This window comes from Chenopodium album, chromosome 23 (assembly GCF_948465745.1).
Source record: "Chenopodium album chromosome 23, dcCheAlbu1.1, whole genome shotgun sequence".
In the NCBI taxonomy this organism is placed as follows: Eukaryota; Viridiplantae; Streptophyta; class Magnoliopsida; order Caryophyllales; family Amaranthaceae; genus Chenopodium; species Chenopodium album.
The window spans coordinates 1,833,739-1,856,466 of NC_137856.1; the positions used below are offsets into that span (position 1 = coordinate 1,833,739).

General features: G+C 35.2%; 4 protein-coding genes across 6 annotated transcripts; 3 read left to right on the top strand and 1 right to left on the bottom strand.

Annotated features, from left to right (window-relative positions):
• The first annotated feature begins 1,113 nt into the window (after window positions 1–1,113).
• LOC145608608 (uncharacterized) lies at window positions 1,114–5,167 on the top strand. The gene is made up of 5 exons (XM_081664223.1): window positions 1,114–1,340; window positions 1,430–1,832; window positions 3,585–3,792; window positions 4,016–4,528; window positions 4,630–5,167. The coding sequence occupies exons 1-5, from the start codon at window positions 1,176–1,178 to the stop codon at window positions 4,712–4,714; spliced, it is 1,374 nt and encodes a 457-aa protein (XP_081520349.1). The 5' UTR covers window positions 1,114–1,175; the 3' UTR covers window positions 4,715–5,167.
• A 544-nt stretch (window positions 5,168–5,711) lies between these two features.
• Window positions 5,712–8,605, top strand: LOC145609145 (endo-1,4-beta-xylanase 5-like). The gene is made up of 7 exons (XM_081664698.1): window positions 5,712–5,822; window positions 6,054–6,100; window positions 6,252–6,474; window positions 6,613–6,779; window positions 6,910–7,008; window positions 7,096–7,905; window positions 8,189–8,605. Exons 1-7 carry the CDS (start codon window positions 5,774–5,776, stop codon window positions 8,555–8,557), a joined length of 1,764 nt encoding a protein of 587 aa, XP_081520824.1. The 5' UTR covers window positions 5,712–5,773; the 3' UTR covers window positions 8,558–8,605.
• Window positions 8,606–10,760: 2,155 nt separating this feature from the next.
• On the top strand, window positions 10,761–16,267 carry LOC145609541 (protein argonaute 4-like). The gene is made up of 22 exons (XM_081665000.1): window positions 10,761–10,913; window positions 11,038–11,246; window positions 11,342–11,566; window positions 11,661–11,797; window positions 11,909–12,006; window positions 12,097–12,194; window positions 12,276–12,435; window positions 12,522–12,638; window positions 12,719–12,826; window positions 12,914–12,976; window positions 13,063–13,176; window positions 13,265–13,457; window positions 13,565–13,677; window positions 13,765–13,896; window positions 13,980–14,116; window positions 14,310–14,375; window positions 14,563–14,626; window positions 14,725–14,839; window positions 14,927–15,000; window positions 15,402–15,496; window positions 15,601–15,632; window positions 15,739–16,267. The coding sequence occupies exons 1-22, from the start codon at window positions 10,761–10,763 to the stop codon at window positions 15,882–15,884; spliced, it is 2,649 nt and encodes an 882-aa protein (XP_081521126.1). The 3' UTR covers window positions 15,885–16,267.
• Window positions 16,268–17,403: 1,136 nt separating this feature from the next.
• On the bottom strand, window positions 17,404–22,399 carry LOC145609090 (uncharacterized). 3 transcript variants are annotated; one of them, XM_081664655.1, is made up of 7 exons: window positions 21,840–22,399; window positions 20,805–21,025; window positions 19,100–19,176; window positions 18,919–18,961; window positions 18,772–18,829; window positions 18,573–18,642; window positions 17,404–18,008 (listed from the first exon to the last, which is right to left on the bottom strand). In XM_081664655.1, exons 2-7 carry the CDS (start codon window positions 21,013–21,015, stop codon window positions 17,586–17,588), a joined length of 882 nt encoding a protein of 293 aa, XP_081520781.1. In that variant the 5' UTR covers window positions 21,016–21,025; window positions 21,840–22,399; the 3' UTR covers window positions 17,404–17,585. The 3 variants fall into 3 exon arrangements, with proteins under 3 accessions (XP_081520781.1, XP_081520780.1, XP_081520782.1); XM_081664654.1 differs by having other exon boundaries at window positions 18,913–18,961; window positions 21,840–22,398; XM_081664656.1 differs by lacking the exon at window positions 21,840–22,399 and having other exon boundaries at window positions 18,913–18,961; window positions 20,801–20,984.
• Between the last annotated feature and the right edge of the window lie 329 nt (window positions 22,400–22,728).

Sequence of the window (22,728 nt, forward strand, 5' to 3'; positions counted from 1 at the left end):
ATTTGACTAGAAGCCTTTTACATTAGGACACCTTCATTAAACGTGACACTGTTCACACCCTTTCATCAAATGATTGAGAGTTATGATTACGTCCCGCCATTTTTGCTTCCTTGTACTAATCCAATTACCCATATTTTAGCATGTCATTTTAAGTTTAGTATCAAATTGTTTAGAAATCTTTTTTCATTTATTTTTTGAAGCATAGAAGTCTTTTTTTTTTCATTGAGACACCATTATCAAATGTGAAACTGTTCGCATCCTTTCATCAAATGATGATATATGAGGGCTATGGCTAGGTCTTCTCGCTTTTGAATCCCCCTACTAATTCAATCACTCAAATTATAGCTTGTCATTTTAAGTTTAGTATCAAATTGGTAAGAATTCTTTTTCATTGAGACGACTTCATCAAATGCAACACTAACCACGCCTTTTCATCAAATGATGACCAATAAGGACTACACTTAGGTCTTGCTAAGTATGCTTCTCCCTACTAATTCAATTACCCATATTTTAGAATGACATCTTAAGTTTACTATCAAATTGACTAGAGGCCTTTTTTCATAAGACACCAACATTTAATGCGACAGTGCTCACACCCTTTCATCAAATGATAACCTATGAGGTTTATGACTAGCTAGGTCCAGCCGAGTCTACTTTCCCCTTACTAATTTAATTACCTATATTTTAGGAGAAAATACAAGTTTATCTGGATGATAAACAAATTTTGTTTATCTAGTGACAGTTTCGTAAATAAATCAACAAAAAATTCTAGTTAGCATGACATTTTCGTAAATAAGTCAACATTTGTGGGACCCGTATATTAATAAAAGTTGTTCACTTATTTACGAAAATGCCATGCTGACTGGGATGCTTTGTTGATATATTCGAAAATACCATTAGATAAAGATGAATGGGGTTCCCTCATATTTTATACCCTCCGTCCCTGAATTACATTCCTATTTCTCTCTATTATGTGAGGAATAAATTCTAGAAATAGGAATGTAATTTAGGGACGGAAGGAATAGCACTGCAACATGTTATTGTCTCTCTCTCCCCTTTCATAGTTAGTTAGTTACTAGTTAGAGTAGCGCAATCTTGTAGATAGAACACAGAACAAGCTTAGTAAAGAGTAGAGTAGTACTATCACCCACCCATTCAACGCCTAATCCTCGACGATGCAGGCTGTAGGAAAGCTTCCGCCGCCGTCAGCGCCGCCGCTTCTTCTGAAGAAACCCACCAACTTCTTCTCTCTCCTCTTCCAACATCAAACTGCTAACCTCCCTCTTTTTCCAGAATCACTCCCCAATTACTCTTCATTATCATTATCTTCATCATTTTCGGTTAGTATTAAACTTCCCCATTTTGTTTTTATGTTTAATTCAACGAATTTGGAAATTGCCCTTTTAATTTTTCTGCATTTTATTATCAGGGTCGAACTGGGTTTTGCTTATTTGCCCAAAATAAGGATAAAAATCCAAACTTGGGTGATACCCAATTGGTTGAGAATGAAGGAGAATTTGAAGTTGAAGATGGGTTTGATTTTGATGAAGAGGATGTTTTTGATGATGAGGAAGAAGATGAGGATGAATTTGATGATGAAGAATTTGATGATGATGATGAATTGATGGTTACTTATGATAAGATGAATGAATGGCTTGAGAATAAACCAAGAGGGTTTGGTGAAGGGAAAGTGTATGATACTTCTGTTGAAGATAAATTACTTGAAGAAATTGAGCAAAGTTTCAAAGCTCAGTTAGCTAATATTACCAAGCTTAAGAATGAGGGCAAGAAGCCTAAACCCAAGAATGACCCCCCGGAGGTGTTGTTCAATGGTGTGTGTTAATCTCTCTCATCTTTGGTTGTTTAATTTATTGTTTTGCTCGTTTATCGTCCCGTTCTTTCGTAGCCTTAATTAGCAAGAATGAACCACGGTTAGCTTATAATGGATGTGGAATTAGGCATATTTGTTGCTTAACTATGTAGGTTTTGGTCCAACAATTTCCTTGAACAAAGCTTTAGTGTTACAGTTCTAGAACTTTGTGTGGATAGTTTTGCATTCTGTGGAATTTGCTGTTTTGACTAACTGATGTTTGTAGTTTATGGATTTAGGGAGTGTACCATATCAAGATGTAGGAATTGGATGCTTGAATTTGTTAGAAATAAAGTTGTTTGAAAAGATTTTTTTGGTTTTGAACTGTATTGAGCTTTTCAGTCATTAATGGGGAACAAATACATATATGTGTTTAATGATAGACAACATGAATTTTAATAAAAAAAGAGGTAAAGAACACATGTGCATGTCGAGGAAGATGTGAGAGGGTACAATTTGCAGTCGGATGTAGGATGGACACCGTAATTTGTTTGTAATAGATGACTGGATGTCCCTTTTATGATGCAAATATGCCCGCTTAGTTGGTTTGCCTTTATCCTTTATCTTAGGTGGTTTCGAGCAAAACTGTGTCTTTCAGGATCAGGATTAGGAATTCTGAACAAACTTTGACATCTTAAGAAATTCCAGCTTTCTTTTTGCAGCGAATTTACAAAAATCAGAACCCCTGTCTAATTGCTCATTATAAAGTCGTTCTTAGCACTGCTTAGAATGCCTTTCTCCCAAGAAAAAATAGAAATACCTGAGTTTAGTTTTTGTGACTTTGGCTACTTCGATATCCGATAAAGTAGTATGACTAATATCTAATACTTTTATGATTTATGCTACGTATGTCTTGTACTCTTGCTCTCCACTTTGCTGCATGGTATTTTTCAGCTCTGGCAACCCAACAACTTATCGTCTTATCCTCCTCTCCTTAGGAAGTTTGATTTATCATGTTACTTGTAAGTCCATGCCATTGTGCTTTCCGTTGACTGCTTGACTATATCAGGAACTATAAACTTATAACTTATATGTCAGAATTCAGAGAGGGAATCAACTGAACATTGATTTCAAACCATTGCCTTGATGGATCATATTTTGTTGCATAGCAGGAAAGTGGTTGTGCTCCACAAAAACTTGTTAAAAAACCTTTTTCTTTGTCTATTTGTTATGCTCACTTTTCCTGAAACAGAAGGCAAACGTCTATAGCAGATTCTTCTGAAGATGTGATGAGTGAATTTGAATTCTTCATGCATATCCTTTTTCAGTTCCTAATCTGCTTACAGTAATTTGTTGATCATATTGTCTGTGCAATGGGTTGTATATTCAATATATTACTCCCTCCGTCCCCTTTTGATAGTCCCTTATGGGCAAATTTTAGTCCCAAAATGTTCACCCCATTTGCTTTTTCCAACAACCATTAATATTAATTTTTTTTACCAAAATTCCCTCCAATTTGCAACAATATTTGTGCAAATTTAAATTTCCCATGTATATTTTGTTTTTCCATGTACTTTTATTACTTTCTCTCTACTTTTTTGCATACCCAATGTCAATTTATTTTTTCAATGTACTTTTACTATTCTTATTTGTGTTTATTAATTCCCGTGAAAAATGCCCATAAGGGACTATCAAAAGGGGACGGAGGGAGTAGATTAAAAGATTGAAGAAATGTGGTATTTATCATAAGATGCATTACCTGAAATGTCTACAGCTTCTGAAGGTGTTCCTGGCGGGATTCGTGTTCGTATCAGCAACCTTCCTAAGAAGAGGAATATCCACAGAGATCTAAAGACAGCCTTTGAAGGAGTTTCTGGAATTATTAAGATATCACCGGTGAACTCTGGAAACAAAAAGACAAGGGATCCTGTCTGCAAAGGCCTTGCCTATGTGGATTTCAAGTCTCTGGCGGATGCAAACAGGTATCTGTTTTTCCTTCTCTCTGAGAGAAAGCAACCCATTTGTTTAGCAGGATTCTTACTTTAATGCTGTTTGGAAATAGTTGTCTCTTGACTCTCTATGATAGTGGAAGGGGAGCATATAAAACTGTGATGATACTCTTTTCTGTGCCATTTTGATCACTTACGACTGTTCTCTGGATCATTATGTTAATATTGTGAGTTAAATGGTATCTGCTGTTAACAGGTTCATTCAGATGTTCTCAGGCCAAAACATTTCTTTTGGTAAGTCTGAGAAGCCTATAAAGTGTGAAATTTTGAAGCCGCTTGATGGCAGTTATGAGGGGGCATCAGATGATGGATACACCAGCACTTCTGAAGGAAACTTCCTTGTCTCAGAGGAGGAAGAAGATCAAGATGAAGATGTTGATGTTGATGTTGAGGAAATTGAAAAATCATTGCAATTTAGGGAGGATGATGATTATGTGTATGAAGAATTAGTTAAAAGCATCAAGGCCGTTGACAGCAAAAATGTTTTGGGGGACTTGCTCCAATTAAGTGCTAGCGAACGCTTAAAACAAGTAGAAATGCTAGAAGCAAAATTGCTGGCACGTGCTTCGTTAAATGAAGTGAAGTCACCTAAAAAGAAGTCAGAGGTTAAAAAGAAACCAGACAAGAAGCCAAACCAAAAGACAGATAAGAATCCAAACCTAAAGCTAGAGAAGAAGTCAAAACAACGTATCCCAGGATCTGCAAAGAAGTAAGCAATGGTTTTTTGCATGAGCATTGTTGGAAATGTTTGCATCAATGCTGGATCTGATTGTATATCCAATTTTGACATATTGTTTAACCATAATGCAGGTTGAAAGTCAAAGAGAAGGCCAAACTTGCAGACGTTTTTGCTAGATATGGAACAAGAGGTGCCTCAGCTTCAAAAGCAAAGTAATCTGGATCATGTAAATTGTAGAATGTTGTCAAGTGTCAGTTTGTCAATGTTGGGTTATCTTTGTCTAGGGGCATTTCCTATGTTTTACCTCTATATGGAAATTTCTCGATGCTTCTGGTCTTCCCCTAATTTGCTAAATATGGAATGAGAAGGCTACACTTGCAAACGTTTTTGCTAGATACGGACGAGAGGAGCCTCAGCTTCATAAGAAACTTAATCCGAATTTTATGTAAATTGTAGAATGTTGTCAAAATGCCAATTGTCAATGTTGGGTTTACACATTTATTTCTATTACCATCAATCATTACCTCATACCAAACGGACTGTTGTGGTCTTTTTTGTGGAAATGTAATTTGACAAAAGACTACAATTTATCTGATTTCTGTTGTAGAGTGGAACATATGTATGTTATATTACAGGATCTGAGTCTTGGTCATGCTCAGTATTCATTCATTCATTCAGTAGTTTCCCGTTAAGATTGTTCGTCATGAAACAGGCAGAGATTGAAAAAGATCGAAGCTGCTATTTTCGATTGAATACATTCAGAACTGAAATAATAATTATGGCAGATTCTTTTGATTTAAGGCTTGTCAGCCGAGAAAAGCTCAATCCTGCACTGCTGCTGAGTGCTGAGTTGCTGAGTAAAGTGAAACTACAAAAGGAGCTGTTATGTCAAATGCACATATTAGTATTGAAGCAAACCAATTCCCAAATCCACCTATCATCGCAACCACGCAGGCTGATGACCATGAAAAAGATCATTCGAAAAGTGTGAGCCAAGATGACAAGATAATCCCAGGATTAAAGCAATGAAACATGACCATAATGTCATTGTCACATCTTATACATTTTGCTTGTAAGTTTTCAAGAACTCTTCTGTGGGCCATATAGGTTGGTGAAGTTTTTGTCCCTTCAACTCTAAAATCAACTTCTCTTGCTGTAATCTACAATTTACTTCTTTGTACAGATTCTGAGGCATCCTACTGCTTACTATTTAAAGATTCAAACATTCTCTAAGCCGAGAATACTTGCTATTTAAAATTTTCATTTTCCTATGAAATGAAGATCAGTTTCATATTATGGCATGCATGCTTTCTATTGTATCTAGGTCTCTCTTCCTCTCCTGATCATCGCTTCAATTCTTCTCATTTAGTTCTGTTTGTTAAAGATTACACTTGTAGGAATGTGAAAATTAGGCTTCTAATATGTGATGTTATCATTTTCCAAGATAGTTGCTGTTTTTGAACAAAACAGCATGCTGTTACATATCTTATAGTATGTAGATGTTACAAAGTTTGCATGTTATATTTACTAAAATTTATTTGTTCAACTGATGCAGGTGATACCATACAAGCTTTGTCATACGACTATTCGGCAACTACAGAGGTACTAAACTTGATTGAAATTTAAGCATATTTAAAAATAATACCTATAAAAAATGGTTGTATGATATGTAGCTATGTTGAAAACCAATCAGTAAAACTTGCATTTTTGTTCTGATGCATATAATTTCATTTGTTGCTTTGCCATTTTAAAGTGTTTGGAGGAAGCTTGGAAGGTTCAATATGGTGGAGGAATCATACAAAATCCAGAGTTCAGTAATGGTGTCGAAGGATGGACTGTGTTTGGTCAGGGAAAGCTTGAAGAAAGAATAACAAAAGATGGGAACAAGTTCATCGCGGCACTGAACAGAACTCAGCCATCTGATAGCCTTTCTCAGAGAGTTCAGCTTCAGAAAGGGAAAATTTATGCCTTTTCAGGTTATTCATAGCTTCTTACTCCTTGTTCTACTTTAGAACTTGCCCCGAGAAGGATTTGGCAACAATTTATAACCAAATATGGTCATATTTTCACAATACAATCTTGATGATGAGTTCATATTCAAATGGATTTCACAGCATGGATTCAAATAAGCCAAGGCAGTGAAATCATATCGGTGAAATTTAGAAGTCCTGGTGGAAAATACCTCCATGGAGGTACAGTGATAGCAGAGCAAGGATGCTGGAGCATGTTGAAAGGCGGGATAGTTGCAGCCTTTTCAGGTCCGGTTGATTTAACTTTCGAGGTAAATTGTGATCCGTGCAATGTTTTTCTCAATGGAAGTTATAGCATAATTTTATTTTTTTTTGGAAGGAGGCCTATGTTTGTTTCTTATTTGTCTATTTTCTGAAAGTTTTCAATGTTGGTATATGCAGACTAAAAATACAGTGGATGAAATTTGGGTAGATAATGTCTCCTTGCAACCTTTTACCAAGAAGCAATGGAAATCACAGCAAGAAAAGACCATTGCCAAGGTAAATAACACCAACATTTTATGACAGTTATATGGTAATGGTATGTTACTATGTGAATTAAATCATCAAAAATCGCCGTTTATGTAGGTGAGGAAGAGTAAGGTGAAATTACATGTGACAAATAAAGATAGCACTTCAGTAGCAGGAGCAAAAATTACTCTGAAGCAAATGAAATCAGGTTTCCCTACAGGATGTGAAATTAACCAGAATATCCTAAACAGCAAAAAGTATCAAGATTGGTTTGCCTCTAAATTTTCAGTCACTGCTTTTGGGAACGAAATGAAATGGTACTTCACAGAAAAAACACGAGGGCAGGAAGACTATACCATACCTGATGCCATGCTACAATTTTGTGAGCAGAACAACATTGATGTTCGAGGTCACAACATCATTTGGGATGATCCAAGATACCAACCCACTTGGATAAACAACGAAACCAGCCCACAAGAGTTGAAAGACGCAGCTGAAAACAGGATGAAATCTGTTGTATCAAGGTACAAAGGGAGATTGATCCATTGGGATGTTGTGAATGAGAACTTGCATTTTAGCTTCTATGAGAATAAGCTTGGAGAAAATGCTTCAGCAGAGGTTTATGCTAGAACATATGAGCTTGATCAAAAACCGATTTTGTTCATGAATGAGTATAACACTATAGAGTTTAGCCAAGACGAAGATTCAATACCAGCAAAATATGCTAGAAAGCTGAAGAACACTCAATCATATTATAGAGAAAGGAGTGGTGGTAATGATACATTGCCTATGGGAGTTGGGGTGCAGTCAAGGTTCGGCCCCGGTCAGCCCAACATTGCTTACATGAGAGCAGGAATGGACTACTTAGCTTCAATGAAATTCCCGCTATGGCTTACTGAACTCTTTGTTGACAAAGGGGAAAACCAGGTACTATCAATTTTTACTTGTTACAAAGCTTACTACTTCAAGAACTAGTGCTTGTTTTATACAGTTTATACTTAAAGGTAAATCTAGCCAAATTAACCTGTTTTCGATCATACAACTAAATATCGAAATTAAATCACCTGACTTTGGACCAAAAGAATATTAACCCGACCTGCATGACCCAAACTCAAAATAAGATGTATTATGTTAGGAAAGGTTACATACTTACTGCTTGTACAAATTTTAACATTTTGATGTGACTATTTTGCTCGAAAATTATAAGCAGGCAGAGTATTTGGAGGATGTTTTAAGGGAGGGATATTCACATCCTGCAGTTGAAGGGATTGTGATATGGCCAACTTCACCATTCAGTAGCGAATGCAAGATGTGCTTGACTGATCAAAACTTCAACAACACACCCAATGGAGATGTCGTTGATAAGCTTATCGCGGAGTTTTCAAGCTCGAAACCATTGGAGATTTCTGCCAATGGCCAAGGGATTTCTGAAGTTGTGTTGCTTCATGGGGATTATGAAGTTACTGTAAGGCATCTTGAAACAAATTCTTACACAAAGTTGAAGCTGAAGGTGACTAAAAATTCAGCTAACTTTGTACTTGTTCAACTTGATGCATTTGTTCCTCATGAATCTATGTAAATGGGATTGCTGTTAGCTTTCCGTAAATATAATTAATCTTGCATATCATGATTAACAATTTACGCCGAGTTCATATTGTCTTACAAGTGTGTAATGGACTAATGTGTGTTTGCTTGGTGAAGTCTCGGGGTGGTACTTAAGACTTGAAATCGACTACCTTTACATCACTACTTTTCTCAGCTCTTTACTTCAATGATCTTTACAAAATATAACAAATGTGTACCTTAAGTGAGAAGAATGAGTTATGGCACTATTAGAAGGCATGCAAAGCTCACTTATACATTGCTCTTAAGCAAGGTTGAAATTTAAAATCATATGTTAAAGTATAGATTATGATTTAAAAAAAAAAAAAAAAAAAAAAAACAAAAGCAACTAGCAAGAAACCAAGAATGAGTTGTTAGTGACTTTGTTGACACCATATGTCCAAGAGTGAATTTTCACACACACCAAAATTGATATCTACCCTTTCATCCAATACAAAAAGCATATAAAAGGAATATTTTAAAATAAACTTGACAAAATTGACTCGTATCCGATTATTTGAATTACATTCAAAATTACATGACTAAAGTAATATTAACAAGTTAACAACTAATTCTTTGTATAACTTACACGGATAAAATAACATACTTCGTAAAATATGGGTAATTTCCCAAAAAAAAAACCGTACTTGACTCGAACCGACCTGAAATCAAAATAATGATCTATTTTATCACAAAACACACAATAGTACCATCACTTCTCCCTCCTTAGTCCTTAGTCCTTAGTCCTTAGTCCTCTGTTCTTCTATCACTCCCACGCCCAACAACACCTCCTTCCCCCATCAAAGAGAGAGAAGCTTCAGAAATTTGCCAGCTTAAATGGGTGGTACAGTACTTCAGTTTTATCTAATGGCTGAAAAATTCACCTGTCTAATATCAAAATGTACCTGTAAAGTTTCAGTTTTTTCAGATTATTATAGCATGCAATATAAATTCATAGTCTTACTCCTACTTCCTCCCAAAAAATTAAAAAAAGGGTTACTTTGTGAAATTCAAGAAGCTTCATTGCATGCAATCTTTGGTTAATTTTGATTCAGGTTTGTCTTAATCTCTTCAATTTTATATATTTTCTTCTCTTTATTCTGGGTTTGATAGTATATAATGTTTGATCATTTCTTGTTGTTTTTATTTTTTATTTGTCAAGGATCAAGGAGGGTTTGATTTGATTTTTGTACAGCAATCTAAAAGTGCCCATTTCAATTTGGACAGTACAAAGCTCTAAAGGTATAAATTTTCTCTTTCTCTCTTGTTTAATTGAAAGAATTGTTTGTTTGGATTGGAGAATTTGTTTTACACTACTAGTACTACACATTATTGAAGTTGTTAGAAGGGGAAATTGCTATTATTTTCAGTCAATATTTATTTAATTGACATTATTCTAACTAAGTAAAACTATTGAATTTTTTAAAAACAATTGGAAGTGAATTCTGCTATTTGACAATGGGCTTATTGATTTTTTAATGATAGATGAGAACTAGGGAACTAGTAAAGGTGCGTTCTATTTACCTGACCTTATCTAATCGAAACTTAGGTTGCGTTTAATCAACTTATTTTTCATTTGTATGCGGGGTGTGTTTCATTCACCTGATATTTTCACTTATATGAACTTAATTAAACTTAGCTGATCTTATACGAACTTATTTTAATTGTAAATTGAACTTAAGTAGCTCTTATTGACCTTTATTAAAAATTTCCTAACTCATATGAACCTATTGCCCTCATTTAAGCTTATGTGTTTTTTGTTTGTTGGATTTTTGTTTTGTTTTTGTTTGTTTGTTTTTTTTTTTTTTTCCTTATCTGAACATATCTAAACTTATTAAACCTTTGGTGAACAAACATCAAAACTTATTAAACCTTAGGCGAGCAAAAATAATAATGACATTAGCTTTTACTATCTTCATGCAAAATCTTATTACTAAAGTACATTTGATTTAGTATCTTGTATGTTTGCTTCTTGAGGGATCTACTTGCTAGTTCATCATGTATAATGACTAATGAAGCTGGTTGGCGCATTGACTCTTGAATGTATTTCATAGAGGTTTTGTAACGTTTCATTTGTGTTGGTTGAAGCTCAGGCTAATTATGAGCAATTTTTTTTGTTATTCATTATCATTTAATCTTGTGGTTTTGGTTATCTGGTGTACACTTAGGTAAAGAGGAAAATGGATATGAATGCTTCTGATTCTGATCACAATCGAATACGAACTCCTATGTCAAGGCCTGGATTTGGAGTAAAAGGCAACAAAATATCACTTTGTACTAATCACTTCAGAGTAGAGCTTGCTGATTCTGCTGGCTACTTCTTTCACTACTCTGTATGTCTCATTTTTCTTTATTCTCATAATCTCATCTAAAATTTCCTTAATCTTCTAAAAATGTAATTTTTACGAATAGTTTTTCATTTGATTTTTTTTCCTCGCTCTCTTCTACAAATTAAAGGTTTCGATTTATAACAAAGATGGCCGACCTGCTGAAGGGAAAGGTATTGGAAGGACAATAATGGACAAAATCCGTGAAATTTATAAACTTGATCTGGATGGAAAGGACTTTGCTTATGATGGTGAGAAATCATTATTCATGTGGGGTGCCCTTCCAAGGAAAGAGCTGGACTTCACTGTTGTTTTGGACAAGATTTCATTAAAAAGGTAGCAAATTTTTCTTGTCAAGCTAATCGAATTCCTGATGATATATGATATGTGAAACCTAACTTTGGTGATGAAATTTAATTTTTTCACATACGTAGTAATGGTGATAATAGCAGCTTTAATGGAAGCGGAAGCCTTACTCAAGGTGGTGGAAAGAGGCAAAAGTGCGTGTTTCAGACAAGGACATTCAGAGTAGTGATGAAGTATGTAGGAAAATATCCAATTGGTGTTATTTCTGACATGCTACGAGGAAGGCATTCTGAGAAGGTTCATGAAGTCATCAAGGTGCTAGATGTTGTCCTAAGGCAACATGCTGCAAAAAAGTGAGTTTGGAAATCTATTTTCATGTCGTTTCCCTTTTTTTTTGGCCTGATGTTTATTACATGTATTGAAACCGATGGCTTAAACTTCTCCTAGGGGCTGCCTTATTGTCAAGCAATCATCTTATCATGATGATCCAAAGAACTTCGCTGATATTGGAGGGGGTGTCTTTGGATGTAAAGGTCTTTACTCAAGTTTTTGTCCTACTCAGCATGGATTGACTCTTAACATGGGCAAGCTTCCTCCCTTCCTCTTTTCTTTGAAAATGTGGTTTTAAAATTTAAGCATTTTTAGGAAATAATGCTCACATGCATAACATTCTAATAATTCTGTCTTTAATGCAGATATGTCCCTGACCACAGTTCTGAAGCCTGGTCCTGTGCTTGATTTTCTAGTTGCCAACCAGAATGTCAAAAATACATCTTGCATCGATTGGTCAAAGGTATAATGTTTCTAGAAGAGGGAAGCAATTCCTGTAACCAGGTCATACTATGAAAATGATAGGGCTTGATATCATTTTGCTTTTCTGCAGGCTAGACGTGTGCTGAAGAATTTGAAGATAAAAATTTTCCCATCTGATAGAGAGAGTAGAATCACCGGATTGAGTGAATACGTATGTAAGAAGCAGAGGTTAGTATTATTTATATCCACCTCCTCTTTGCTTTCAGATTCTGGCATTGGATTCATTGCAACAATTCAATTGCTTGTAAGGTTTTTGCTAAGGAATGAAGGAGGACAAAATGATATTCAAGATGTTCAAGTGACAGTCTATGATTATTTTGTTAAGCATAAGAAGATGCACCTTCAATATTCTGGTGACTTCCCTTGTATTAACATTGGCAAAAGAAAATCAAAGTTCTACCCCATTGAGGTGATTATCCAGATACAGTTAATATTTTACAATTTAGTTTAATTTCTTCATCTCATACACTAACTTTCTTCCTCTATGCTTTGAAGCTATGCTCTTTGCTTCCCTTACAGCGATACACTAAAGAACTTACTCCCCCTCAAACATTGATGCTTATTGAATCCTCAAGACAGAGGCCACGAGAAAAGATGACGATGTTGGCAGAGGTATGATCCTAAATTTTTTCCCCTTTTCTTTCCTCAAAAGCTGAAATTCTTACAATTTTTAAATTTTCTTTGGTGAACAGGCACGCAAAACCAATAAATATGCAACTGAGCCAATGCTGCAGTCTTGTGGTGTTTCAATAGCTAGGACTTTTACTCAAGTTGAAGGCCGTGTTTTGGCAGCCCCAAAGGTGATCATTTCCCCCTTCTATTACCAGTTACATGCTGTATATCCCTGTTTGCAATCTTTACATCTAAAGTCACTGGTTTATTCACAGCTAATAGTAGGACGAGGAGAAGAAGTTGTTCCTCGTGCTGGCTGCTGGAACCTAAATGGCAAGGTAGCTAATACAAATATGCTGTTTTTCTCTTAGTTTAACATCCAACTGTTTACAAATTACAATATTTGATAAATTGTGTTCTGTAGATGTTAGCTGAGCCTATGAGTGTTCATAGTTGGGCAATGGTGAGTTTCAGATCATGCTTTGACCCAAGGATAGTCTGTACTTATTTTGCCAAGTCTGGTGAAATGATGGGAATCGTAAGTTCCTACTGAAAGAAATTAATGTCCTTTTCTGCATTTTCTGTTTGTTTTATCTTATTATGAGCATTATATTTTCTGTTACTAGTCTGTAAAGCCTCCGATTTGCATCATTGAGGAGAACAAATGTTATAGACAAGCACCACCTTCCATTAGGGTGGAGAAGATATTTGAACTACTGGACATGAAGCTGAAGCCATTGAAAGCACAATCAAATAAAAAAAAGACGTGGCCAGATTTCATACTTTGCCTTCTGCCTAATAAAAATTCCGACATATATGGTCAGGGTCACCTTTTTTGCATCTGCACATTTTTTGTTCATCTCTGAAAATTTCTCATGAATCAAATTTGTTGCATTCTGAATCTAATTTTTCGCATTCTTTTGAAGGTCCATGGAAAAGGAAGACTCTTATAGAACTTGGGATTGCAAATCAATGCATTTCATCAAGTAAACTTGACATGCAATATTTTAATAGTCTCTTGCTGAAGATCAATGCCAAAGTAAAATAATGTTGGTTTTTCGAGCATTTATATCCTTACATGTGTTAGAAGTTGCATTTAACACTAGTTTCTTTTGCTTCTTTGCAGCTTGGTGGTTTGCACTCTCGACTAGCAATCGAATGGAATTCTCCTGTTCTCTTTAAGAAGCCTACCATAATTTTTGGTATGGATGTATGTCATGGATCTGTAGGACTACATGATTTTCCATCTATTGCTTCTGTAAGATGCTGTCTTTCCTTGTACACTATTTTCTTCTTTCTGTTAAGTTTTTTCCCCCTCTAAATATTTCCTGGAACTTGCAGGTAGTAAGTTCGAGATGTTGGCCATCAATGGCTCGTTACAGGGCATCAGTTCGTTCTCAGTCATCCAAGGCTGAAATTATAGAGTCTCTTTTTAAGCCCATGCCTGGCAATGGTGACAAAGACGAAGGCATTATCAGGTAGGTTCCTAAATTTCTTACACACATGTGCTATGATTCAACTCAACAAATGATGACTGCATGCTGTTCAAAAACTCTTATATACACACGTGCTTTATGCATTGGGTGATGTTTTGTTTGATGGTTTTCATTTCTCCTGTCCCTGTGCTGAGCAAGGAAAGTACATGCTCAAGTCTTTTGTGCTTTTTGACAGGGAGTTATTAGTGGATTTTTTTTCAACCTCAGGCAAAGTGAAGCCTTCACATGTTATAATATTCAGGTAGAATTTCTTTCAGTTGCATATTGTGAGATTCGAGGGTATCAAGACATTGCTTCATGTTATGTTTTGAAAGTGATCGTTGTCAGATTCTAACTGGTAAACCTGAAGCAATGTTCTGATCATGGATCTAATTAGCTATTTTTGTATGAAACTAGAGCTGCTATTTGATTATTATTTTCATGTCTAGGGATGGAGTTTCCGAGGGTCAGTTCAAACAAGTGTTGAATGTAGAGTTCCATCAAATCTTGGAGGTCAGCTTTAATCCGAAAAGTTCTCTTTACAGCTTTTGCTACTAAGTTTCAGTATTCATCATGGTCTTTTTGAAGTTTTTCTTTCTTTTTAATGTCAGGCATGTAAGCTTCTTGATTCAGATTGGCACCCAATGTTTACAATAATCATCGCGCAGAAAAGGCATCATACAAAATTCTTTCAATCTAGACAACAACATCAAAATGTTCCTCCTGGTGAGGAAAATGCTTGTTTTAGATTTTTATGTTTGTTTATGTTATCTCCTAAGCCTGCTAAAGCTCCTAAAATGCTACATACTGCAGGAACTGTGGTTGATAGCAAAATTTGTCATCCTCATTACTATGATTTTTACATGTGCCCGCATGCTGCATATGCTGTAAGTTGAATTTTTTATTACTTCAAGCTTAAGCCATGAATTTGTAATTACTTTCTAATTTCTCCCTTGTCTTTAATTATAGGCCACAATTATATCCTGTCTTTGGTAGATAAATTGGCCATATTCTAAATTTGCTCTATTCCATATTACCCTTTATGAAAGCTCACCTAATTGGCTAATTCCAAAGAAAGACTGTTGGTATTTACGGGATTATAATATACAGCTTTGAATAATGAAGGATTATTATGTTGATAGATTCATTTTATAATTTTTTTTATATATGAAAAAATGACCCTCAATCAGTTTTTGTGTTCTACTATTATTTAGGGACGGAGGGACTACCAATTAAAAGTATCATGCTTTTGAAACATTCTTGTTGAACTCTGGCTAACTTTTCACAGGGTACAGCGAGGCCAATACATTACCATGTCTTGCTGGATGAGATAGGAATTTCATCTGATGAGCTGCAAGAGTTGGTTCATTCTCTGTCTTATGTGTAAGAACAAAGACCATAACTAACTTACCTTGAAAATTAAAAGAATTTCTTTCGTAAAAAAGTCATAATTAACAGTTTTTTCATTTCTACTGAAATACATGCAGGTACCAAAAATGCACGAAGGCCATATCTATCGGTAAAATCATAAGCTGTCCTCTAGACAACCCTACTAAAGCTGTAATTGATATTTTTTACTGCATGGAATATTATCTGATCGAATTTCTTTTTGAACGCTTCTGCAGTTACTCCAATCAGATACGCACACCTAGCGGCCAGCAAAGCATCACAAATTTTGACTTCAGAAATATTTTCGAATCATACCGAGGCTCAAGTACCTGAGCTACCCAAGCTGCATAAGGAAGTTTGTGAATCCATGTTCTTCTGTTAAATCTATATATTAGCAGGTCGAAAACTTGGTTATGAGACTACTTGTATCGTTGAGTTGTTGCCACTGAAGTACTGAACAGCTACTATTAAACTACCAGTATATAGCTTAGCTAGCCTAGAATATATCCCTAGTGTTGTATTTTGTTAGAGGTATAAGCATTACATACTGTAATTATGTACATTACGTAACTGTGAAACTTAGTGATGGCTGTATACTGCTAAGTCGGCCAAGTCACAGCTTTACTGATAGATACCATCGATGTCAAAAAAAAGTGCTCATATATGTAAATTTGTAATTGTCAATTCGACACGAAATGTTTATGTAACTTTAAGTTTGTTTCTTGTAACTCTATCAATGAGAATACCAACTGCTAGTTGTCTGCCTGCTCGGTTGTTGATTGAAGTTGTATCGGAATTCAAGTCGAGGAATGTACCTCAGTCGTTTGTATGTTCAAACTTCAAACTTTGAATATTTTTCGTTGAGATGACAATAACAGTGAAGTTTTAAATAAATAGAGTACAAGATTATGCTTGAATGGTTGAATGCAATGTCATGCACATTTTTGAAAGTTTATCTACCAAATTTATCTAAGAATTCCAAGAAGAAAAGAAAAAAGGCTAAAAGAAATGTTGTCTAAGTTGCTTAAGGAATATGGGGAATTAATTCGATGGAGGAGGTATGGTGGTTGAAGAATTTATTCAACTTATTTTGAAAGTTTATTTGTCTTACATGATATCTTTATTCATTGACACGATATCCGATCACTCCCTCCGTTCTTTTTCTATCTTCTCATTTACTGTAACAATTTGAAACATGAAAAAGTAATAACTAGTGAAAACTGAGTCTCTCTTTAACTTTTTGGATATGAAAGAGAAAATTGTTTAGAGATAGAATCGTAGAGATATTGAAATTATTACCGATTTACCGTATGAACCATATGGTGGGGTAAGGAAGTAATAACTAATATAAAGCACACTTACCATTGGTCTATTAAGTTTAGATATGTTCAGCAGGATGTTCATTTACTTATGACCTAATTATCCTTCTAATAATCTTTTAAATGGAGTCCTTACAAATCACTCATAGAGTGAGGACAAAGAGAAAAGTCAGAAAACAGTGTGAGTGTATAAGATACTTTTTCCTCACTAAAAATGGAAGTTTTTTTGTTGATTCCTGTCAACTTCAAATATCTGGCATCCTATAATACATTTAACAAAGAAAATTTATTAGCCAACTAATACAATCTTGACCTAATCAAAAACTCCAAATGAATAACAATTCTCTAATCTCCGGACCACCTAAATTACACCAGATAATTGTCTTATTGAAGAACTTTGGCAGTATAATAAGCAGCAAAATTTTTTTAACTCAATTCTGGAGATTGATTGACAGTAATCCCCGAGAAGCCGAGATTTGTATAATTCTGCGGATCACAACCACCACAACCATCTATAATATAGCACCAGTCATTTTTCGTATTTCAGAGAACTTCGTCGAAATTTACTAAAAAGTCGAAAAATTTCAGCTCCAAAGCTCAGATATGACACATCAACTTCAAAGGTTTAATAATTTACACAAAATCAACTACAAGTTACATTGTTATAAATGTGTATAATGATGATAATACTATTTACAAAACAGGTGGGCATGCAAGAATGATGCAGGATTAAAGTGCCCCTAATTTCTAAATGCGCTTCTGCCCTACTTAGAACTACCTGGATAATCCATTTCCGATGGAATTCTTTGTTCGCATTCATTGTTTTCCTGCTTATTGAACTCCGTTTCTAAGTCGAGCCCAAACCCAGCAGCGGAGCCATATAGATTCCGATCCCACTGGTCGAGGAGCACCTTCTTCGGACTATTCTCTAAAGGAACTGGAAGAGTATCGATGTTGCTTGTTGATGAATGATCCAACTTCTGCTTCTTCCGAGGAGATGTGGGGCCTGGTGAGGCTTCCCTACCTGGCTGGGAATCTGCCGATTTTTCTCTTTCCTCTTCTTGATTGTTGGATGATGGCAGCGTTTCAGAAGCTCTCAGGACACTACCCAGCTTCTGCTGCTCCTCTATGATCTTCTGCAGATACTTCCCCTGCGCTTCAATTCTCATTTGCAGCTGCCTTTGCACCTTCAAGAATAAAACAGTTACTGAGGATATACATTTCAGAGAATATATGTTTAAATCACTAATTTCAGAAGCATAATTACTAGATCTGTGCCCATAAGATGGCATCCTATATATGGTTATAAATCAGCAACATGAACCACATAGTACTAGGTCAAATTCTTGTTTGAAAAAGAAATATATTACTCCCTCACAGATTTGCAGGCGACATTTCTATTATAGCCCAACCTAAGTAGCCACTTCCTTAATTACATAGCATCTTGAGCACTAACATGTCCACTTCCCCCCCCCCCCCCCCCCTCTCTTTCTGTTTGGAATAAGACAATTTATCATCGAATCCCATAGAAAGATTGCAATGCTAATGTGGAAATGCAAATTTCATAACCTGTGAAAGATGGTTACGGTATTCTAAAAATTTACTCATAAATGACCTTGAATTAAATGTGTCCTACTATAAAAGTATAAATGGTCAGAGTGACTACTAAGGAAGAGCAAGTTCTTAAGAAATGCTCACAATATGAAGTCCTTTCCATCAATAAACAAAAGAATAGATTCATAAATATTAACCTCAAGCTGCTCATGAAGACGTTTCTGGACCTCCATTTGCATTTTAAGTGCCTCATTAATCTGTAATCCCCTGAAAAGAGTAGATATAGGAGCATAAAACAAATAGTAGTATCATTGCCCATGTCGTGTGCAGCTTATGTAATAGCAGGAAGGTCTGAAAATTGCATGTGAAGATTGGATAAAGCTAGGAGACACTCACTGGGAAGAATCTGCGTTTGCTAAACCATCCAAAGAAACTTTCTTTTCATCCTTGGAACCTATAAAAATCAAGAGAAAAGTCTACATTAACTACACGATAATTAAAGAAGACATATCAAAATCAGAGTATACAGGCAGGCACCTGTACCATCACTGGGCGACTCTGGCAGATACTTAGCAAGGCGATACTTCTGCAAAAAAAGATACATTCAACTGGGTTGAGCATCATGAATGATAATATGAACAATTGCCATCCTGATTATATCTTTACTAGAGAATAAAGCAAGAACTGTGAAGCAATGAGCATATGCAATAAACTGAGGATGAACCTGTAAATGACTTTTCACATGGTAGATGGTAAGTCCGGGTACACCCATCACTCTTAGAACTCCTTTAGGGGTTGCTCCTGCAAAACAGAAATGGTAATGAATTTTCTCATATTTTCAACAGATAAACTAATAAATAACAAGGTTTTCTTTGGCAAAAATGCAATCGAGTAAGATTGTAAGAGCCATATTTCTAACAATAATAATATAAAAGTGTATCCACTCCAACAGCATCTCACAAAATCCGAAACTAATACATCCTCCAGAAAATCCGTAACTAGTGTGGGGCCCTTTGCATTAATGAGCAATAGTACAAAAGACTCTTCTTGGAAAATCACATTATTTGAGTCAAGCATGTAAGCATCAGCAAGGCATTCAAAAATTTCAACCACACTGGTAGAAAATAACTTGTTCAGCACTTAACAAAAATAAATGAATATGATACTACATGTCTATTTTTGAAAATTAAAAAAAAATTCCTCCAAGGCTTCGCCTATAAAAGATAAATGTAATACTAATCTGTAGTGACAGCAACAAGAATAATATATAATGATAATCATCTCCAGATCAAGGACCTAGTAAATTAGTACTATTATAAAATTCCTTAGTTTCAGATACATTCGGAAGACTAAATCTTCCACTTCAAATCTTCCTTATATGCAAGCCTCTACCATACGTGTCAGCAATGTGCTACAAATAGTTTAAAAAAACCAAAGAGAGATAAATATAGAAGAATAGATGGAGATCTTTGATATGATATGTTCATCAACAATAGAAGAGAACATATCAAGAAGCTGCAAAAGCAGAGAAAAGGAAAAAACTATGTGGCATATAAGGGAAAAAGGAGAGGCAAGAATTACTAACCACAATCTGACCTGTGTACTCATCAAGACTACACATTACTCTACTGAGTGTCTTGTTTGTATGAAAACTTACATTTTAAAAATGGGCTTCAGTGGTAGAAAGAACGAGAAATGCATGTGTAAGACTTCAGTGCAAAATGGTATTGAAGTGGAAGAGGAGAAAAAGTGAGTTTTAAATTTGAAATCAGATCCTTCCTGAATCAGTCCAAAGCTAGTTCACAGCTAGCCTGATTCTTAAAACGTTCGATCTGGGCTAGCTCTTGTCAAATAGGCATATAGCTACAAAGCAAGATAAATATTTTCTTTTATGCTGATTTCCTAGCGACTAGAAGGAGGTACACCCCATAACCTATACAGCTAATTGTGGGAAAAGGAGGAGGGAATGGAGTCCATATCTTCCAGAAAGACTCCAATCAAAACACGAGCCACCAATCAGCATCCCATAACATAAATTTCAAAATGAGATGAGCTAAGGTGGCAGGAGATAAATTTCTATCATGCAAGCCCTTGTATATTCCAAGCAAAATCAAAGGCAACTTGTATTCCAAGGCCCAACACAGTAAGCAAAACAGACTTAATTAACAAAATTTTGTAACTGTAGCAACAAACTTTTTCTTTGTTTACTTTGACAAGGATCATCATCCAAAGCCTTTAATTTAATTAGTTAAGTACACAGCTTTGTAAGAGACCTCAGTTAAGTTCATTTAGGTTAACTAGTGACCAGCAGCAACCATAAATACTGATTTGCATGGAATGAACTTTAGTAAAATAATATTATTGTCCACAAGACCATGGATTGACATTGACTTAACAACACATTTCATTGCTCAAAAGAAAATACCCACTATCTGGTCCACCAAGTTGCGTGATGGCATCTACAAAACGGTTGTGAAGATCTTCAGTCCATCTTAGCCGTTGTTTCCCACTTCCTCCTCCGGGAGGTGTTGAGCTCTTCATGGAAGAATTTCCCATGGCTCCAGCATTTGCAACTGGCTCACTCCCTTGTGTTTTATGTGGCACCAAGCTCACTGTCGAGAATTTTTTAGCGTGGTACATGTTGAATAGCCTGCAATATCCAGACAGAAAAAAAAGGAATCAACATTAAACATTCTGATACTTAAATGTCTTATACGAAGTAAGATCCTTCTAACCCATTACCATAATTTAACAAGTACATAGTTCAGATTCACTAGTCCATAAGAGACTTAACACTTCAATCTAAGTTAAGAAGAATAAGTTCTGCTGGATTGTATTATTTTAAGAATTCACACCCATGATTTTTGCAACATCTAACCACACCTTATATGATACTCTCGAACTAGCTACAACACAATAAGACATTCATCACCCATCAAAAACAAAGCAAACACTGAGCAGCTATAATGATCGAAGCCTCGAATTCCAACTCCCTATTCACATTCGCTAAGAAGCCGCAACAGTCAACCTAAATAGACAATCAATCGTTCACGCCGAAACTAAAAGTATTCCGTATAATCTTCTTACATAGCAGCTCAAACATGTTCTTGAAATAATGAAATATCATCTCATCTTCCAAAAAAAACAAAGTAATTTACTCATAAGTGTATGATCATCATTTAACAGTAGTACATGAAGAAGAAGCCACTCTAAAAACTTCAAATCTTTAAACTGTCAATTGTATAATCAACATAATAATTATACTAACTTTCATCAGCATGACCTAATTTAAACACAAATCAATACCATTTGGTAATTCTAAACATACCCACCAAATATTGCAATACAAAAACTACACCTCAAATTTAAATTCAGCATTTATTCCACACTATTCCACTTCCAACAAGATCTAATAAGGGTAAGAGATAAAATTTAACCAAAAAAAATATTAATAAAAAAATTACCAGAAAGAAGAATGAAACTTTGCATCAAATTAAGGCACCTTTCCTCAAATAATCACAAATCTGAAACTGGGTTTCTGGGAAAACTAGTAAATTAGACCGTTACTATCATGAAGTCACCCTTTAAACCCAGGAACTTCAATTAAACCCAGAAATTGATGATATCAGAGAAGTCAAAATCTGGGACTGTTGACAAACTAGTATTAAAAAAAGAGAGAAATGGAAGAACCCCAGTTCAGAAAATCAGGAAATTTATGATTAATTCAAAAGGGCAGCTTCAGATTTTGCAAACTTCAGCTCGATTATTATTAAAAACCCAAAAGGGGTAAAAAAAATTATGAAAAATATGGGGAAATTCAAATGGGAAAAAACAAAAGAAAGGAGATTGGCGTTGAGAAATTTGTGGCAGAGGGGATTTTTTTCTTTATTTATTTTGGTTTTTGCAGAAATTTGGATTTATATTCTGAGTAAATTTGCTGTGATTTTGGGGGAAGAGAGAGAAAGAGAAAAGGGGACAAAGAGAGAGAAAAAAGGGGAAATCTGGGATTGAATCAACCCCCTATAGCGTGGGAAAGACGACGGTCGACGGCCATTTACACGTTTCAATCGGAATAGATTTTTTATATTAAATAAATAAATACTTTAATTTATTTATATATATATATATAATTTCTTCCATTTTCATACTTAGGTTTGATTTTTTTGATATTTTGATTTACTTCCAGTCTCCACTTAAGTGAAAATTTGTTTAGATTGTGGAATCTTTCGGACAAATCTCTCATGACTCCGTATTAGATTGCAAGTATAATATTTTGTTGGATCTTGCCAACGATCGTTGGGGCGTTAATTAAGAAATAATTTTATTGGTTAAAAGAGTATTAAGTTAGGAATG

Excerpts from the sequence above, each read along its gene's own strand:
- LOC145608608 (XM_081664223.1), top strand. The coding sequence starts at position 1,176 with ATGCAGGCTGTAGGAAAGCTTCCGCCGCCGTCAGCGCCGCCGCTTCTT. Across the intron at positions 1,341-1,429 it reads CATTATCTTCATCATTTTCG|GGTCGAACTGGGTTTTGCTT; the intron begins GTTAGTATTAAA and ends TTTTATTATCAG. Across the intron at positions 1,833-3,584 it reads CCCGGAGGTGTTGTTCAATG|CTTCTGAAGGTGTTCCTGGC; the intron begins GTGTGTGTTAAT and ends AAATGTCTACAG.
- LOC145609145 (XM_081664698.1), top strand. The coding sequence starts at position 5,774 with ATGAAGATCAGTTTCATATTATGGCATGCATGCTTTCTATTGTATCTA. Across the intron at positions 6,101-6,251 it reads ACTATTCGGCAACTACAGAG|TGTTTGGAGGAAGCTTGGAA; the intron begins GTACTAAACTTG and ends GCCATTTTAAAG. Across the intron at positions 7,009-7,095 it reads AAGAAAAGACCATTGCCAAG|GTGAGGAAGAGTAAGGTGAA; the intron begins GTAAATAACACC and ends CCGTTTATGTAG.
- LOC145609541 (XM_081665000.1), top strand. The coding sequence starts at position 10,761 with ATGGATATGAATGCTTCTGATTCTGATCACAATCGAATACGAACTCCT. Across the intron at positions 12,007-12,096 it reads CTTGCATCGATTGGTCAAAG|GCTAGACGTGTGCTGAAGAA; the intron begins GTATAATGTTTC and ends GCTTTTCTGCAG. Across the intron at positions 12,639-12,718 it reads AGATGACGATGTTGGCAGAG|GCACGCAAAACCAATAAATA; the intron begins GTATGATCCTAA and ends TTTGGTGAACAG.
- LOC145609090 (XM_081664654.1), bottom strand. The coding sequence starts at position 21,015 with ATGTACCACGCTAAAAAATTCTCGACAGTGAGCTTGGTGCCACATAAA. Across the intron at positions 19,177-20,804 it reads GCAACTTGGTGGACCAGATA|GAGCAACCCCTAAAGGAGTT; the intron begins GTGGGTATTTTC and ends TCTGTTTTGCAG. Across the intron at positions 18,643-18,771 it reads GCAAACGCAGATTCTTCCCA|GGGATTACAGATTAATGAGG; the intron begins GTGAGTGTCTCC and ends TACTCTTTTCAG.